At 32.2% G+C, this 16,206-nt stretch overlaps 1 protein-coding gene across 1 annotated transcript in view; it reads right to left on the reverse strand.

The window, feature by feature from the left end:
* dar1 (dendritic arbor reduction 1) overlaps nucleotides 1-15,873 on the reverse strand; it is a 136,417-nt gene extending 120,544 nt beyond the window's left edge. Inside the window, exon 1 of the mRNA XM_014239265.3 lies at nucleotides 14,691-15,873. Within this exon, the coding sequence (XP_014094740.2) occupies nucleotides 14,691-14,753 (63 nt within the window). The 5' untranslated portion in view covers nucleotides 14,754-15,873. The remainder of the gene's footprint in view (nucleotides 1-14,690) is intronic.
* Between the last annotated feature and the right edge of the window lie 333 nt (nucleotides 15,874-16,206).

Consider the following 16,206-nt stretch of genomic DNA (forward strand, 5'->3'; position numbering starts at 1 on the left):
GAACAAACTAGCCTCAATCAACACACATATTTCTATCGAAAACTGAAAATCGAGTCAGCTCACGTGCAACTTTCGTTCGAAATAATGCTGCAAGATCACTTTGCCTTGCGCATGATATTGAAAATATTCACATTGTATCACATTGCCATTGTTGTTGTTATAGCTGTTAGCCGTAACGAAAGTGTGAGTGATTGATTTTCATATAATTAATGGCAGTGCGGGCAGCTTAACGATCTTTTTTCTCTTGTTGCTATAGAAAAAAGGCTTATTTCAAATATATCAGTTTTGTGTAGCAAATTTTTTCGCATGAATTCCAGTTAACTCGTTTTTATGACTTTGCTGCAGTTGAACTAAACCTATGGTGCGCATTAATTTTATTTATTTAAAAGTATTAATGTAATATATTAATTTTTATTTCTTTCTTGTCGAGGTTTAGTTTTTTGTTGTGATTTTTAGTTTAGCTCTTGTTGTTGTTTTTTCATGTTTTGCCTTTGAACACGTTGGCCAACCTCTAACGCGAGTAAATTCTCAAACAGCGTTGTTCATTGGCATTGCAATATTCGGTAAATGATCTTCATTAGTCTGCAACATTGTTGCGTCGCATGTTGCTGTGGCAGCACGCAGCATGCAGACCAACCTTGTCAGCATTTTTGGAGCAATTTAATTTTTTATGTGTGATCTCTTTCGCTTTAGTATTATTGATATTGCATAATTTCCATATATGTATGTACGTAAACATGTTATTGCTGTTTTGGTGCGCGCTGCCTAGCGGGGTTTTCTCCATTCATTGCCGTATTACGGCGCTTGCTCTTTGACATGGTCCAATGAGTTGGCTAAAAGTAGACTACTACACATTGCTTTGTGATATTTTTGCTTATTTGTGAGTGTGTATGTGATTTTTATGCTATTTTTTGTTGAAATGAAACTGAAAACAAACGGTTATTTTCGCTTTTTTCACCTTTTTTTCGCAAATTTTTTGAGAAATTGGCATTTAATTGATTTGTGTCCTGCTGTGCATGGGTTCTCCTTCAAGAGGCTGCGAACTTCTTTTATCGCCGATTTTTGCTTCACTTCTTTCTCATATGCAAAATTGTGGGTTTCTTAAACTAAATTTAATGAGGTTTATGTAATTTTTGTTATTGTCTTGTGTTAATGAAAAGTGAAACTGGTATCTTTTGTGCACTTGCTGGTGGTTTATTGTTTTCATTTTCATTTTCATTTGCCTTTGCGTTTGCGTTTGCGCTTTTGTTATCTTCTCCTCCTATGACCTAATTTAATTCTTTGTGGTTTTGAATAATTGCCATTGAAAGCATGTCAATGGATGCAAATCAGCAATTGTTAATTTGTAATTGTTATGATGCACACACATATACTATGTACATCTATATGTATATATACATGTCAGGGTACATATCAGATAGAAAAAATCATATATCGCTTCCAACTACTTGAAAACATATTTCGTTTTGTGGATTTTGTGCTCTGAAATATGTTTTAAAGTAGTTAAAAGCGACATATGAATTTTTCTATTTGATATCTGAAAATTTTTTTAATATAAATTTTTTTTTAGCGAATTTGCTGCTGCGCTTTGAGCGATGGCATTGATGTGGCGCTTTTAGCAAATTTTAATTTATGTATTATACATTTTTAGATGTGTGTCGATATGTGTTAAAATACACCCACAGCGCATTTGGTAATGGCAATGGATTTCAATTTTGTTTGAAATTAAACAATTACTACTTAAGAAATATTTTCTTGAAATTTATACAATAGCAATTTTTTACGGTTAATTGTGAAATGCTTGTATGCTGATTATTAATATTTTTTTATATTTATTTATTGAGTGCTTTAAAATTATTGATATTTGATGATTTTGAAGATAGTTTTGAGCAGTATCACATGTTGACTTCAAAACTAATTCTAAAGGCAGAAGAGTTGACATGCTTGTTCATAATATTGTTGCGCTGATTTATTATCAAAAAAACTTAAAACACGCTGAACAAAACATTATTTCTAAATATACTTTTCTCTAACATACATATTTCTTTCTGCTATCATTCTCGCTCTATTGTTAGCAAAGAAAATTTATCTATGATATAAAAAATGCTAATGCATGCTAATTTTGTCGAGTGCCAGCTCCGAAATCGTAAAGAATTTGAAAGAGAGCTTGAAAGTCTTAATGTAAAATATTATGTACATAAATATGCGAATCGAAGAGCACTTACACATGCAGGCATCTTGGCCTTGATCCGGAAGAAAATTACTGAAATTTATACAGTTTTCAATATACTTTTCAATTATATTCCAAAATATTTTTATTAGACCAGAATTGACATTTTTGGAAAAAAAAGTAATCGTAATAGAAGGATGAAACACATTGGAAAATGAAGAGATAATTTAAAAATATCTACAACTTGCAACTTTTTCACAAGATCTCAAAATTAATGTGAAAACTTCAAACAACCAACTTTTTTGCTTTTTAATTTTATCTTCTAAAAAAAAATAAAATAACAACCTTTTTATGTCTCAAACACACTGTAATTGTTTTGATTTAAAATATTTAGTTATTCACCTTCTTTTGACTTAATATCGGAAAAAGACCCTAACTTTCAATCAAATTCTCATGTCTTCTGATTGGCACAAGTGCTATTAAAAATAAGACCGTTTTTTTTCGCCAAAAACCGTTATGTGCCAATAAAGGAAGAACATAGTGTTCTTAATATTTCCTTATAGAAAATTAAAAACGACATTGCGACATCAGGAACCTTTAGAAAATTTGGGTATTTTCTAATACTATTTTCTATTATCTAAACTATACCTGAAAAAATCATGTTCTTGAATATTTGGTACGTTTTTTACTTCATGTAGCTGGACTGCTATTCCAGATTCCAGAAATTCATAAAATATATGATATATACATATATACTTGTATATATATGATCAGCGTGATGAGCTAAGTCGATTATGCCATGTCCGTCTGTCTGTCCGATCGCCTGTCCCTCTGCCTGTATGTATACGAACTAGTCCTTCAGTTTTTGAGATATCGATCTGAAATTTCGCACCCGTCCTTTTGTCACCAAGAGGCTGCTCGGCCAATTCGGAACACTATAGCAAATAACTGTCATACAAACTAATCGATCAACGTTTTTGTAAAGAATATTTTGTATTTGTGAAGGCTATTTTAGCTTCTGTGCAACCGAAATTAAAGTTACTACTCGTTTTCTAGTAAAATTAGAAAATTTAAATTCGAAAATATATTATTTATTTAATAGTCTACTTTAAAATTAACAATACGGTATTTACATTTTGCTGCCAGGTGTAAATAACTCAAAACATGACTCTTTAGAGGATCAGACATAGAACTGGTTGAATGAACCGTGACATATTATTTCAACATAATAGCGGTAAAATACAAAAGTAAATATCTAAACATTAAAAAAATTATTTATACCAATATTAATAATACGAAATTTTTCCTGCTCAAGCAAACTTATATATATGCTGTTTGCTTACAATTATATATTATATTTATGTACTTGGATACCTGTTATCAAAGGAACTGAGTAATATAAATAGATGTACATGAAATTATTTGCTCTACTATTTAGTAAGTGAATCGGCTCGCAATATCTATTTGTCAATCGAGGAATTGGGGTGCGCGTAGTAGAGAGCAATAGTCTAAAAATTTTATTGACTCATACATTCTCAGCTTCTGGATGATTCCGGTTATGTTTGGCGATTATATTTTTTACTAAAATTAATTAACAATAGTAATCGACTGAAATGAATATGTTACTGCCATAAGTAGGTCTCAGTAAATTTGAATAATCATTTGTTGGAGAAAGAATATCAATTAGATTTTATTAATCTGCAAAAAGAAATTAATTGCCACGCCATTCACATCACCGCTAATTGAAACGAAATTTTATAAACCATATGATTTATGGTTTCTATTATGCCACAGAAAAATTTACTTGATTTCCTATATTTAGGGATCACCCTAGTAAAGACAGCATGTACTGTCACATAAACTACAACACTTCGCATAGTATCACAGCTGCTGCAACTCGGCATCCATTACGTAATTATCGTTTAAATATAAGGTCTCTTCGAAACTAAGTTTATAGTAAAATAAAAATATGGCTGGGCGCAAGTTAAAGGAAGTCATTTAAGCATAGCAGTATATTAATATAATTAAAATCAGCAAGTGTGCTAATTAAATTTTTAAATTATACAAAATCATAACAGCTCGTTAATAGAACTACTTAAATAATGCTCCAGAACAAATCGTCCCTGCAAACGATTGCGGGTGGACACCGCGTGAACACGGAACTGGCATGGAAGGCGGCAACGACAAGCTGGTTTTCCTATTGTTTTTTTTTATGCATTTGCGCTAATAATATTTAATACTTTAGTAGTCATTATTGTTGTTGTTGTAACTTAATAGTTGGTTGCATGTGCAGGCAACGCAAAAAAATGCTTATAAATCAAAGTTATTAGATTATTACTAACTGATTATATACATAAATTATCATTTATATATTGTTCTGTTGTTTACACACACACACACACATGCACACATATATACACGCATATATACATAAATTTGTATAAAATAAAATCCAAACTTATTTGCTAAACAATCAATTTAATGCTTTATGACTTGTTTGCGGCACTTAGCAGCATAGTTGCATTGCTGATTGCTGATTAGTTGGCAATCGCCATACATAAATGCACAAAAAATTAAAGAATTACCGCTGCTCAAGTGCAAACGGATGTATGCATGCGTGTTTGGACAACTATTGGAGGAATATACAGCTATTAATAAAGTGTAAATACGAAATCTGTGATGTTGTCGAATCTAATTGGCAGTCAAGCGATGCTCGATTATGTCTTCTGTTTAAATTTATGGCGTACTAAAATACTAAATTATATATACTTGTATATATGCATATACCAGAAATTTAATATTATCAAAATAAAACCAATAGTAAATTCAAATTAATTTCATTATTACAAAAATGATAGGTTCTTAAGGGGTTATATACACTTGTGAATTTCAACAATTTTTTTTGTTGTTTATCCAATGTACATATATGAATTTGAGAATATTCTTCGCAAATTTGTTGTTGATCCCGCAAATATTTTCAGAGATATGAGCGTATTTGTAAGAATTGTCTAGCTTTAAACGCGTTTTTCTCGAAACGCTGCTTTCAGAGTCGGTAAGGAAAACTTCTAACAGACGGCTAGGCCAATTGACTTGACATTTTCACACAACCTTCTTAGATATATTTCTGAGGTATTTTTAGAAGAAATCAATTTTTACAATAATTTTAATTTTTTAAGATACTCTGAAATGACAAAAACCACTTACTTTTGAAAAACCGCCATTTGGTTAAATATCAACTATTTTGACTAGTCCTTCGATCATTACCTTTATTTATCTATAGTAATAATAAATTTTTTGGTTTTTGCATTTGAGATAGATTTATGCAGAAAAATCTACTTCACCGATAGACAACATTTTTTCGGAGGCCCTCCTGAAGAGCAGCTACAGGTTCATAGAAATCCAAAATTTTACATTTCATTCATATATACACATTAAATTCATATATACACTATTTTAATTTATCCATTAAATAAAATGCCTCTTCAAAAAAAATTCATAAAAAAATGTTTGCTGGCTTGCAAGTGGTTATACCATTTTAATATAACAGACGCCTTCGATTTGCCACAGCTTTGCTCGCTAGCTCAATCTACTCCCTTTTTCCGAAAAGTTAACACTTGGTTGAATTCTGTACAAGAGGATATATTTATACTTCCCTCAATTGTCATTATCTCTTTTATACCAACTAATTCATAGTAAAATGTGGTTTGATAAGCCACAAATTTCGACATATACGCACGTTTGTATATATATCGTACCATATAATTTATTCTTGTTAAGTCTTCAGTATTTTACAACAACAAATTTCTAGAATCCCCCACACAAGTAAGAAGAGTCCAATTTTAAGGGTGGAGTTTGCTTTAAAATTTATTACTATATAATTAAATGAAGTTCAGAAACAAATATTTGGGGCTAGGTGGAGACAGTATGCGTTTTTAAGTACCGAGCGACAATTTATTTATGTAACATAAATTTTATTTACATTTTTATATATAAATAATAATTTAATTGCAACGCTTTTGGGACATTAATTCTGCTGAGACTTATTTCGTCAATTTTTATATACAGAACAAGTTTATTTATTAATAAAAATATATTTGTATTCAAATAGAAGATAAGATAGCAGTTTTATTGGTGGTAACAAAAAGTTTATGGTCTAAAATATATGCTTTTTTGGCACAGTTGACAAGTGGAACATCAAAATACACAAAGTTGAGCGTTAATTTTTTTTTTTTTTGTAGAATTTCTTAATGAGACGATTCGTTTCATATTATTTACAACTATGCAATTAAATAACTTATTTGTATGTGTTATTGTAAAATTAGATGATATTTCACAACAAATTTATGGGTCGAGTGGATTGCATAGACTACAAGTATCACCACGTGGTGGAGCATCTTCCGTGTAATAAATGTTGTCAAGTAAATATAAATTTAACAAACAATTTCAAGTGTTTATGGATTGCTCTATTGAAATGTCCTATTTAGCATTAGTTGGCTATTTTTAATTGAAGCAGTTAATAATTTATGACTTTTTTATTTAGAATTTATTTCACATACTGACGAAAAAGTGTCACAAGATATTGAAAAGGTGAGGTTTTTATTGGAAACATTTTTATTTAGTTACTTAAGAACTTTTTATGTACCGACTTTTAACCGAGAATTTGTAAAAGTCCATTGCGTCTTCCGTCATATGTGGATAAGCCCTGCATTTATAAGCCTTCTAAAGCAAGTTTTCTATATTTCCGATAACTATTTCTGCATATTTGTAAAATAATCAGTTAAGTATATTTGGATGAAAAACAGCTGAACTATTACATTGAGTTAGCAGAATCGTCAGCAATTTCATAAAAAACTTTCTTCGCAAAATCTTTTTCAAACGAAAATGCAATAAATCTTTTTATTGTTTTTGTAACTCTCTTTTGTATTGTGAAAAAGGATATTCTTAGCTTTCTATGTAGTGCGAGCTTAACTACATTGACTGACGTCTGATAATGACAATGAGTGAAGACCACATGACTTAATATGAGATTGAGAGACTATTTATTATTATTGTCAGGTGTTTTTTTTTCTATAATCTACGACATACGAGTAATTCCTCAAGTACTTACGCCATCTCCGAGCCGCCGTTGCATTTTATAGACAGCTCTGTCGTGTGATGTAAATGTATAGAGATTAAGCAGTGCATTCAAAAAGTAAATTCTATAATATTTTTATATCCCAAACAGGATATTTTAAGTTTGTAACATCAAGAAAGAAACTTCGGAGACCCTGTAAAATATTTAAATGCTCTGCTTGACGAGATTAGTCGATCTTGCCATGTTCGTTCATCCGTCTGCTTGTATATATGTACGTGACCTTGAAATTTCGCACACATCCTTTTCTCCCCAAGAAGATGCTTTCTTGTGGAAACCGCTGATATCGAACCACTATAACATATAAGTAAATGCTGTCATACAAACTGAGCCATGGGAATCAAGGGCATGGGTCTAGGCAATAATGCAACCTCCGAAAAATTGTTCAGATCAAATCACACCACTACCGAAGTCAACGTGTTTCTTGTTTTTTTTACCATCGGCTAGATATATAAAAATCTAATCTAAGCTAAGCCCTCACTAATTTATTATTCATTTATTTTAGATTCAATTCGTAAGAACAAGAACTTCCTCACAAGTGGACAGCAATTACGCATGTTACATGTATGCATGTGTGTACATGTGTTTTTTTATGAAATTTCATATCAGTAGTTGCTCTCAAAGCCACCCACATAGCGAGCAATAAAATTTGAAGAATGTGAACATATGTATATCATAAATAGACAAACAGTACTCAAACTTAAATGCACAAGCATATCTAGATGTATATATTTTTAGATATATGCAATCACACACACATTTTTAAATCTATAAAATTCCAGGAAAGCCCTCATAAAATTATAAGCCTACAATCTACAAGCGAATTTCCATGCACAGAATAAAAAGTGTAAATACATACATACAAACACATTGATATATACGAAAGTCTGGCGTGGGAACCTTTACATTGCACAACAACAATGAGAGCAAATGCTCGGCACTGTAAAAGCTACAGCACATCAACTTTCTTATCTCAACATTTTAATTTACAGAAATTCTCCATGTAGATAGTAGATAGGCGACACTTTTGTAAGAACTTTTTGTATTGACACTTCATTAGCTTTTTCCCCGCGGGCAGCCGCAGCCATATTCAGAACGCCAAAACAACGGTACTCGGCAATGGCAAATGCACAAACGGCTTATTGGTCATATCAGCGCCACACACGATGACAATTGTCGTATTGACAGTTGGCACACACACAAACACACACACAGTCCGCCAGATGGCAAGTGAACCGCTACGTACATGCATACAACTTGTATATATGTATGTAACTCAAAGCAAATAGGTGATGATGTTGTTGTACCATACACACTTGCATGTAAGTTTGTACATGTGTATCAGTGATGGCAGTGATGACTCCGGCTGTCTGTCGTTTATTGAATGGCTTTTGTAGTTTAGCGGCGCAACGAAAAAACAACAACAACAACAAAAGCCAAAGTAAATATTTGCAGCAATATGCTTAATTAGTTCAACAATTGTTAAACGGTTGTAAAACTTTAAGCGCGCAAGAAAACGGGATGTGGCACAGAAAAGGAAGTGTTCCGGCGGAGATGTGACAGAAAACATTGAAATTACTAACAAACCGATTGTACTATTTCTGAGCGCCTAGAGAAAACGGGCTTATCTCTTGCTATTTACTTTTTTTTATTGACTAAACATACATACGTATTTACATATGCATACGTGTGTGTGAATGGAAAATGTGGCACATGCCGTAGAGCCTTCGGGGAATACCACCGCTTAGTCATCTAGTTGCACTCAATAAGTCGCATATATCGTTGTTGCTGTTTTACACATGTGAGAGTTTCAATTCAGCGTCGGATTGGAAAAAAATATTTTTTTTTTCGAACAACTGCTGATATTCCATTATAAAGATATTATTAGTATGTAGTAGTTTTTAATTCGATATTCATAATGTAAACAAGTAAAATTGTTTGTTATAAGTGAGTTGAAATGAATTAGTGAAATGTTCTAATTTTTCGATTCCTCGCTAAAGCTCTGAGTTGTCCTACATAGAATCTCCTCAATGATGGACAATTTTCTTCCCAACAAAAAAACTATTTTAAATGATTAACATTTCACACGAATAGATTTCATCAGTGATACCATTCATACTAAGTACTTCCATTCCAATTTTGTGTCTAGTTCATGAAAGCTTAAATACTAACATAATGATCCGATTCAATCAGCTTATTAGATATCTTCCATGGCTGAACTTAAATTATTGCAAATTGTGAAGTTCTTTTTCACAAAATCGGTGATTGATTTTGTAAAATTTGGTATTCATTTGGCGATCTCCTGAAGAACCTAAAAACAAAGGTGTCTGGCGGTGAAGAAGATTTGTTTCCCTAAAATAATTTCCAATCCAAAACCAAAAAAGTTATTATTACTAAAGATGAATACAGGTAATGATCCAAGGAATAGTCAAAATTTTGATGTATGACAAAATGGCGGCTACCCAAAATACGTCGTTTGTTGTGAAAACATTTACATTCCAGAGTCGCTTAAAAAGTTAAGTTTGTTAACAAAAATTGTATTCCTTCGATCAAAAGCGGGCAAATATATCTGAGAAGCTTGTGTGAAAATTTGAAGTCGATCGGCCTAGAAGTTTCGGAGGAGTTTTCCTCACTGGCTCTGACGTTTCGAAAAAAACGCGTTAAAAGTTTTGGGTAAATCGAGTTTTTGAAATTCACAAGTAGTTGTAACCCCTTAATGCAATGATTTCATAATGGCACTACTTAATTCAATATTTTATAGCGAAGACAGAAAATCTATGCTTAGACACTTGTTTTTATTATTATTTATTTACTTAACCAATTTTAATATGAAGAGCAAATCAACTTTTTAGCTCTGCCTTATATTATTTTTCTCAAAATTCGAAAAATATAAACTGCGATAAAAAGCTTTTACTTTGTAGGAGCATATTTTCGAATACGTAGAGACAAATATATAAAAGAGTAATTTCCAAGAAATTTCGTATTAAAATGCCGAAAGTTAAATATTTTGTGCGTCAACTCTTGATAAGAGTTTCCTGTTAAAACCAGTTTTAAGAAAACCCCAGAAAAAAAGTGTAACTTCGGTTCCAACAACTAGTAATACCCTTCACAAATACAAAAGATTCCTTAACAGCTGTATGCTATAGTTTTTCGATCTGAACAATTTATTCGGGAATTGAATTATTGCCTTAGATATTAATCCCTGCCAAATTTCATGAAGATATCTCATCAAATAAAAAAGTTTTCCATACAAGCACTTGATTCCGATCGTTCAGTTTGTATGGTCGCTATATGCTATAGTATTCCGATATCGGCAGTTCCGACAAAGAAGCAGACTCTCGGAAAGAAAAGGATGTGTGCAAAATTTCAGATTGATATCTTAAAAACTGAGGGACTAGTTCGCGTATATACAGACGGACGGATATGGCTAGATCCACTCAACTTGCCGCGCTGATCATTTGGATATATATAATATTTGAGAGTATCTCCGACGTTTCCTTCTAGGTGTTACAAACATCGTGGCAAACTTAATATTCCGTGTTCAGGGTATAAAGATGCGAGTATATATTTTAAATATTGATTATTGGCAATATTTGCGAGTTGCGGACGTCCCGTGGCCTTATAAATGCAAAATATAATACATACAAACATATAAGTTTCTAAATACAAGCGTTTATATATGAAGCCTGTTATATATGCAAGCAGTCCATATTTACGCACGATTCATATTTAAATAAATAATTAAGTGCCTTTTGTCACAGGAAACCGCTTAACAAGCGCGATAAGTAAATGAAATATTAACACTTTTAAATTTACACCTTTTTTCGCGAACTTCAAGCGTACCACTTACAACATTTCATTTCGCTTTTCAATTTTTTTATTGTGCTATTTTCGCGCTTCATTTGCAAAGCGACACAAGAAAATAATAATAAACACAGCAGTACAACAGCAGCAAATAAAAGGATGTCCGTTGGGCAGCAGCAGCAACCAAAGGTGAGCGCGCATTGCAACATCGCAGTTGGCATTAAAGAGGCATTAATATGACAAGTGTGACAATGGCGCAGCAAGGAATAAAAGACGCAAAAAAGATCTCAACGCTGCATTCGGTTTGCTACCTTGCAGATGATGATTGAGAAAAAAATGCATAAGGCAACGGGCTGCAGTCGTAGATACCTTGCCAACGTCCATCCGCCGGCCGGACGGACGGACGAGTAAACATTTACACGAAACTTCGCGAGCAAATGCACCAAGCAACATGTGTAAATAAACAAGTTGGCTTTGTGGCTCGATGGTCGGGCGAAGACTTGCATATAGACATTGGTACACAGAAGAAGAGACTCCCTTCCTTTCGTAGGTTTTGCATGTTGGCTTTACGTATGTACTCGCTGCGTATAAAATGCAGCAAAGAGGATTGCACCGCACGCGTTTCAACAATTAAAAGGAGAAGACATCTGTGTGTGTGCCAGCTTACGTGTTTACAAATAGGACCTGCTTGGCAACAGCGCTTAAGTTGTTGATATGCGCTGACAAGCGATAACGCGCGGACACCTACAAATTGATTCATGTTTTGCCGACGGCTTCACATACCCGCGAAAATAGTAAATAAAAAGCAAAAGCGTTAAAATCGACTGCACCGAAGCAATAATACCCTTCAAATCAGCATTTCTTATGGCATAGTGGGGTATGAAAAAACATTTATTTTTATATACTAAGATCAGTTTATATGACAGCTATACACTACAGTGGTCCGATCTGAACAATATATTCGGAGATCATAGTGTTCTCTTAAGCAATAAACTGCGCCAAATTTTGTTAAGATAGGATTTTAATCGATCAGTTTATATGACAGATATATGCTATATATATTGATATAGGCGGTTTCGATAATGTAGCTTCTTTGGGAGAAAAGGACGTGTGAAGAGTTTCAGATTAATATTTCACATTCGACTTAGATCGTTACGCTGATCATTTATTGATGTACTTTATAAGGTCTCTGACGTTTCCTTCTGGGTGTTACAAACTTTGTGGTAAGCTTAATATAGGGTATAGGATATAAAAAACCAATCACGTACGTAACGTAGAGCATGTGTGACTGAAATCGTTTTATAGTGGCGAGAAAATCACAAAATTATCTTAACGGCAGCTCTGACATATATTTTGATTTAAACCAAAAAATTCCACTATTGTTATAAAAAAATGATTGTTACAAGAAGAGGCAGAAGAAGCATTTACTCGCCACATTGTTTTTGTTACCAAAATGTCAAGTATAAAATAGTACATTCACTTTTCGATAAATGGAAAATAAAACCTTTAACTAACTAAAATCTTTTTATACCCTGCACAGGGTATATTAAGTTTGCCACGAAGCTTGTAACACCCAGAAGGAAACGTGGAGACTCTATAAAAAATTTATAATACATAAATGATCAGCATGATGAGCTGAGTTGATTTAGCCATGTCCGTCTGTTCGTCTGTATATATGCGAACTAGTCTCTCAGTTTTTGAGATATCGAATTAAATTTAGCGTATGATCGTTTCTCACCAAGAAGCTGCTCATTTGTCGTCCCGGCCGATATCGGACCACTATAGCATATAGCTGCCATACAAACTGAACGATAGGAATAAAGTGTTTGCATGGAATACTTTTTCATTTGACGAGATATTTCCATGAGATTTGGAATAAATCTTTATTTAAGGCAAAAATGGAATCTTCGAAGAAATGGTTCAGATCGAATCACTATAGCATATTGCTGTTAAACAAGCTGAACGATCAGAATCAAATTCTTCTAAGGAACCCCTTTTATATTTGTGAAGGGTATTATAGTTTCGGTGCAACCGAAGTTAAGGTTAATTCTGGTTCCATCTAATCGAAGGCCATATCGACTTTTTGCAGCAACAGCAAAATGTAAACAAAAATATACACAGCTTTATGACCCCAATTAAATTGGTGAATAAATAAATCTGTTAATGGTGCTAAACGCAGGTATATACTACATATCGTCACTTAAAATATAAAACGACGTAGCAAAAAAATTAGGAAATTGAGTTTTTTATTGATTACAATTCACTACATCATATTACATATATGCACAAAATTGTAACCGTGTGCTATCAGTTATAACCAGGTTATAAGCTATATTAACATTTTTGAGTAGTTTCCCTTTTACACAGTTTTTTTCGTCTGCAGTAAACTTTTAAAAACTGATGTTATGTTATTTTGCAGTTTAGGTGACGACTTATATTTATCTATGTTGGCAGTTATAACTGATTAATTAAGTGATTACCCTGTAGTCAATCAAGCTATGCTGGTACTATTTACTTTTGCTGAGGTTTCTGCTGTTGTTTTTTTAGAGTTCAAATGCATGTTCGTTTTCCGACGGTGCATCTACAATTAAAATACCTCGAATTGTTAATTGTATTTCAATGGTTTATTGAAATTATCTTGGCTTTTATTATTTTTTTTTTTACTGCTAATAATTTTTTAATTATAAATAGTTTTATATTTTTTATTAGACATTTTCAATATCTAATATATTTGTTTATTAATTAGTTGAAATAACAGTTTATATATTTAAATAGTAATTTATTTATAGAAGTTTTATAGTTTTATTAATTTTTTTTTCTATTTTTTTTATTTGGTGTGCTCTTTTCTGTTTGTTTTTATTATTTAAATTTGTTTACATATTTTCTAAATCAGGCTTTTAAATTTATTTTATTTGTTTTTTTTTACATGTTTCAATATATGTTTGCAAATTATTTTTACATATTTTCAGTTTAATTTATTTTTAATTTTGCTTCTTAAAAGTTAGTACACGAAATAATTTTATTTGCATGTCATAATTATATTACTCGATACGACGCTTACACTTCATTATAGTATTTTATAATGATTTTTTTTTTAATCTTATTTTATGTTATACAAATTAGTTTATCTTTTTTATATTATTTTTCATTTATATTTATTTGTTTTATTTTTAGAAATATATATTTTACTGTAACTTTTATTATTTTTAAAATTTTATTTTGTTTTATTTAATTATATGCATTTTTTTATTTTTGTATTAATTTTTTCATTGTAGTTATTTTTTAATTCATTTCTTATAATATAATTTTTTTAAATTTTATTTTATTTTTTATTTTTTGTTTTTTATATAATATTTTGCATTATACACATTTATTTGATTTTTGATGTTTTATTTAATTTTATTTATTCGATTGTTTCAATGTTAATTTAACACTTGGCATAGTCTAATGTGATTTATTTGTATTTAATTTTCACTTAAATAAAAAAATGTTTATGTACTTCATTTATTTATTTATATTTTTCCATAACTCTGTTTACTTAGTTGAAACTTGAATTACTTCCAAATTACTAAATTTTTGACTCACCTGCATTACCCAATAATTTGTTGATGGCACAAATTGATCGCCAATTATAATATCCGTATGCATTTAATACACTTTTCTATAAACTCCGTTACGTTTGCTTCTGAGCTTCGCAGCAGCAAGCTGCCACTTTGACAAATTTATCAGTAATATTTATTTTATTTTATATTTTTAATTTTTATTGAATTTTTCAAGTATATAAACACCAAAGTCGCCACTACGTTTTATTTCATTTAAAAAATATTAATTTGTTTTAAAAACGCATACCCGAAAGGCACTTGATCATTTAGAAATACATTTGTTTATTTTAAAAATCTTGGTATTCTTCAGATCACTTAACGCTGTTATGTCAAAAAATTTAATACACACATTTAATACATACATACATGCATACGTTTGTGGATTGTAAAGCACTATTAAGGCACATTTGCTGTGGGGAAAACAATTATTTATAAGAAATTATTACTGTTTAGCGCGTCGGATTTTGGAAAATTCGTGTCTCGCTTTGTTGCTGTCAACATAATTAGTGTATTTCAATTTCAATAATTTTTCATAAAAATTACTCAAACGCGCCGAAGTATTATTTTGGTTGAAAATATTTGCTTTTCCTTGGCGGCCGTTTAGCGACGGCTCGGAGTCTGCCTGCTCAAGCTCACCCACGCAAAAGCACAACGACACACAAATTCGCATCCAACTTCCTGCGTTTACTTTGTCACTTTGCACAATTCATTGCATTTGCTTTGGGTAATTATTTCCTTACGATTTTTTCCCCCTTCAGCAATCAGATAACTCACTTTCTTTACTTTCGCAGGCATTCATGCAAATTACGCAAATTGTTGTTGCAATTAATTAATATAAAATTATTCTTTTTACTTAAACGCGACGGCTTGCAGGCGCTGCAAACACCGAAAGCGCTTGTGGAATGTCAATTGCAATGCAAAATTTCGAAATTCACACAAAAAACACTTCATTGAAATATGGAATATCGTGAGTACGTAAGGCCAATTGTCGCCCCTGTGCTTGGAGTGATGGTCGGTTGATTGGCGAGAAAAGCGCGTCGAAGGTGTACGCGACGCGATCAGGAAATGAACGAAATGCGAAGAAGAACCAACCAACGAGTCCAACTAAAGCCGAATAGTAAGTCACTCAAGCGCCGCCGTATGTTTCATCGTTGTCGGTAACCGAGTTCAGACTGATTGGACAGCAGTGCTTTGCCGCAGACGAACCTCGCAGCGCCGTGTTGCTGTTGCCTTTTGCTTACCTGCCGTCAACACACATACACACATATAATAAATGTACGCGCTTACATACACACACATGCACTCGCCTGCACGGCTGGCTGACTAAAGTATGTGCTCGTATCATACGCGCTGTTGTTGTTATTGTTTTGTTACTTCTTCTTCGCGTTGACTCAAAACGGTCGCTTCTGCTGTCCGCCGTTGTTGTTGTGTGTTGTTGTTGCTCACCTTTTCCATTTTTTATACAGGTGAAACATATACGAGTATTTTAATTTTATCCA

Source organism: Bactrocera oleae, chromosome 6 (genome assembly GCF_042242935.1).
Source record: "Bactrocera oleae isolate idBacOlea1 chromosome 6, idBacOlea1, whole genome shotgun sequence".
NCBI lineage: Eukaryota > Metazoa > Arthropoda > Insecta > Diptera > Tephritidae > Bactrocera > Bactrocera oleae.